The 2,956-nt window shown below is 47.2% G+C and overlaps 1 protein-coding gene across 1 annotated transcript; it reads left to right on the top strand.

Annotated features, from left to right (window-relative positions):
* Window positions 1-1,468: 1,468 nt before the first annotated feature.
* Window positions 1,469-2,708, top strand: LOC122193238 (UDP-glucuronosyltransferase 1A1-like). Its single transcript, XM_042893972.1, has one exon. It carries the CDS (start codon window positions 1,731-1,733, stop codon window positions 2,691-2,693), a length of 963 nt encoding a protein of 320 aa, XP_042749906.1. The 5' UTR covers window positions 1,469-1,730; the 3' UTR covers window positions 2,694-2,708.
* The last annotated feature ends 248 nt before the right edge of the window (window positions 2,709-2,956 follow it).

The raw sequence follows: 2,956 nt of genomic DNA, 5'->3' as shown, positions 1-2,956 counted from the left end.
AAGTTGTTTCTAACTTGCTTTTGTTTTGCTTTTAAGGCATCATTCTCCCAGTTGGTTGAGGATAGGCAAGTGCGTGTGGTGAGTGTAGGCAAGTTTCCCTTCTCTGTATGCCACCGGAGTGGTGCTCCACCCTGAGAGCTCCAACCTTCATTAGGAAGCAAATCTGTGTGAAGGAAATGTATCCATCAACACTGGATTTGTAACAGACTACTTTTCATTATGTGTTATTGAACTACTTTTGTATGGAGTCAAGTACCTTTGCTGGTCTCATGAGTACCTCGCAGTGAGTGAAGGAAGGTTGGTAGAAAATGTGAGGGACTGTGAAACAATCAGATACAATCATGTAACTTGGCAAATTAACACCGCTGGGAGCAGTGTCAGTTATTTATTGAGGTATTTCCACCAGGCTTCTGTCCTGGGGCACATTTCCTGCCTTACCACTGCTTTCTTTGTCAGTGAAATTGTCTGCAATACACAAGGCTATTTGCAAAGTCAGGATGAACAGGAGTGCCAGAGGTGATGAACACTCAAGCTACGAAGCAGCAGCGTCTGTGTTTACAGGCAGACATCAGAGAATCTTTCCTTGGTGATGCCCATGTGATACGTGAGATCCCATCAGTGTTGTGAGCCTGAAGAAGGAATCGTGGCATGGTGGATCCTGGGGAATGGCTTAAGAGCTGCCAAAGTGTTTTTCTGAGTTTTGCACCTAGCATTTCTTCCCGGGCTGCTCTCAGTGGAAGAGAAATTCTTTGCTCTTCTAGTGAAGGTCTGAGTTTCAACTTTGTACCCACTGCAGGGAGGTACTGCCAAGTTCTGTGCAAAGTAGGACAAAGCGCTCTGTGACCTGAGTTCTCTAGTCAGACTGCAGCCAGGCACTGCAACGTGCTGCCCAGAGAACATGTGGTTGCCCCATCCCTGCAGTTGTTGATGGCCGTTTTTTACAGGGCTCTGGCAAAAATGATCCACTGAGTGGATATCCTGCCTGTGGCATGGGGTTAGAACTCGGTGAAATTAGCAGTCCCTTCCAACACAACCATTCTGTGATTCTACTGTTCTGTGGGTGTACGATGGGACCTGCAAGCAGATGTGGGTAAAAGAGGGCAGAGCTGAGCCCTCCCTCTGTGCTTTGGGACTGTTCTGAGGCACAGGAAGTACCTCACCTCACTGTGTGGGTGATGCGTCCTGCAAACCAACCTGGGATGGTGCTTCATTCTTCATCAGCCTCCCCGTTCCAGACAGACTCTTGAACATCTCCTTCAAATCCAGTGTTGGCCCATAGGTCTTGTAGAGATGAACGTTCAGAGGAAAGGCCATGCACAGAGAACAGAGAGCAGCTGCTGCTAGGCGCAGTGGTGATGTGGGCATCACTCAGATCTCCTGTGGATGCAGAAGTTTCACCCTGAGGGAGGCTATTAGAAGCACAGAGCTGCACAAAGCCACTCCTGCCCTCTTCCAGGGTCACACACCAGTCTTCCTCTAAACAGAACAGATGGGGTGTAGCTGGTGGGTGCAGTGGCACCACCCACCCATGGACTTGGTTGAACTCCAGTGCTGGCTACCCAGCTTTTAATCAAACCAGTGATTAAACATTTACCACACAGCAGTCACGTTACTGAAGGATCACAATCTACGGCATAGAGCAGTCAGCTCAAAGAGCACAGGGCTGTTGCTGTTGCTTCAGAGCTGCCCGGAGTTTTCTTGCAGTGCAGCTCTGCCACATTTCTGCAGGAATGGCCCTGCTGCTTCCTTCTCATCCACAAGTCTCAGTGTCGCTGCTTCTGCTGCTGTCCGTGCTCAGCTTGGCTGCAGGTGGGAAGCTGCTGGTGGTGTCTGTGGATGGCAGTCCCTGGTTCAGTGCGCTGGAAATGTTTGAAGTCCTGAAGCAGAAAGGACATGAAATAGTCGTCGTTGCCTCTGATGCCAATTTAAACGTAAAGCCATCGGAGAATTTTATCCTGAAAACCTACCCAGTCCCGTTCACTGAGGAAGGGCTGCTTGGCCGTTTGCAGTCATTTTTAAAGGGTCTATTTGACGAAGGATCATTTCTGGAAAGATTTTTTAAAGTACGAGAAAATATTAGAAAAGTCTCGGAGTCAACCATCATAGACTGTGAACAGTTACTGCACAATGCAGAACTTATCCGATATCTCGAGCAGAGTAACTTTGATGCTCTCTTAACGGATCCTGCACTGCCCTGTGGAGCAATACTGGCCGAGCATCTTTCCATCCCTTCTGTGTATTTCATGAGAGGAATACCATGTGGATTAGATTTTGAGGCCACCCAGTGCCCCAATCCCCCTTCATATGTCCCCAGGCTATTTTCAGACCATACAGATCACATGAACTTCCTCCAGCGTGTGAAGAATGTCATCTTTGACACCTCCAATCTCTTTCTTTGTGACTTCATTTTTAAACCATATGAAAAACTGGCTTCTGAGTTCCTTCAGCGAGATGTGACCATGCTAGATCTCTATCGTAAGGCTTCCGTATGGCTTCTGAGGTTTGACTTTGTGCTAGAATATCCAAGACCATTGATGCCCAACATGATTGTAGTTGGAGGAGTAAACTGTGCTCACAAGCAGCTCTCTCAGGTGGGTTGTGCTCTGGTTTTAATTCTCGTTCTGATAGACTTCCGTGCTCCTAGAAATGTAATTTTGCAAGTCATATATATATTTAGTTCCCAATGGCAGTGAGCTGTGCAACTCTCAGTGAAAACAATGGTATTTCTGTCATTTCTTCCTCACTTTCTGCTTCTTCTGTGTAGGCAGTTCCATCTTTTCATTTACAAAATATGGTGAATTGAGAGGCAAGAAGTAGCTTCTGACTTGTTTCTTCTCCCTGTACAAGAAGGCATTCTCCCACTTGGCTGAGAAGAGATGACTTCCCCTCTGTGTCCGCTAATAGAGTGGTAGCGTGCACTGAAAGCTTCAACTGCCATTAGAAAGAAAAGCTCTCT

This window comes from Lagopus leucura, unplaced genomic scaffold (assembly GCF_019238085.1).
Source record: "Lagopus leucura isolate 7727_CA_CO unplaced genomic scaffold, USGS_WTPT01 35327-0_obj-0_obj, whole genome shotgun sequence".
NCBI classification, from domain to species: domain Eukaryota; kingdom Metazoa; phylum Chordata; class Aves; order Galliformes; family Phasianidae; genus Lagopus; species Lagopus leucura.
This window is presented reverse-complemented; position numbering and strand designations above follow the sequence as displayed.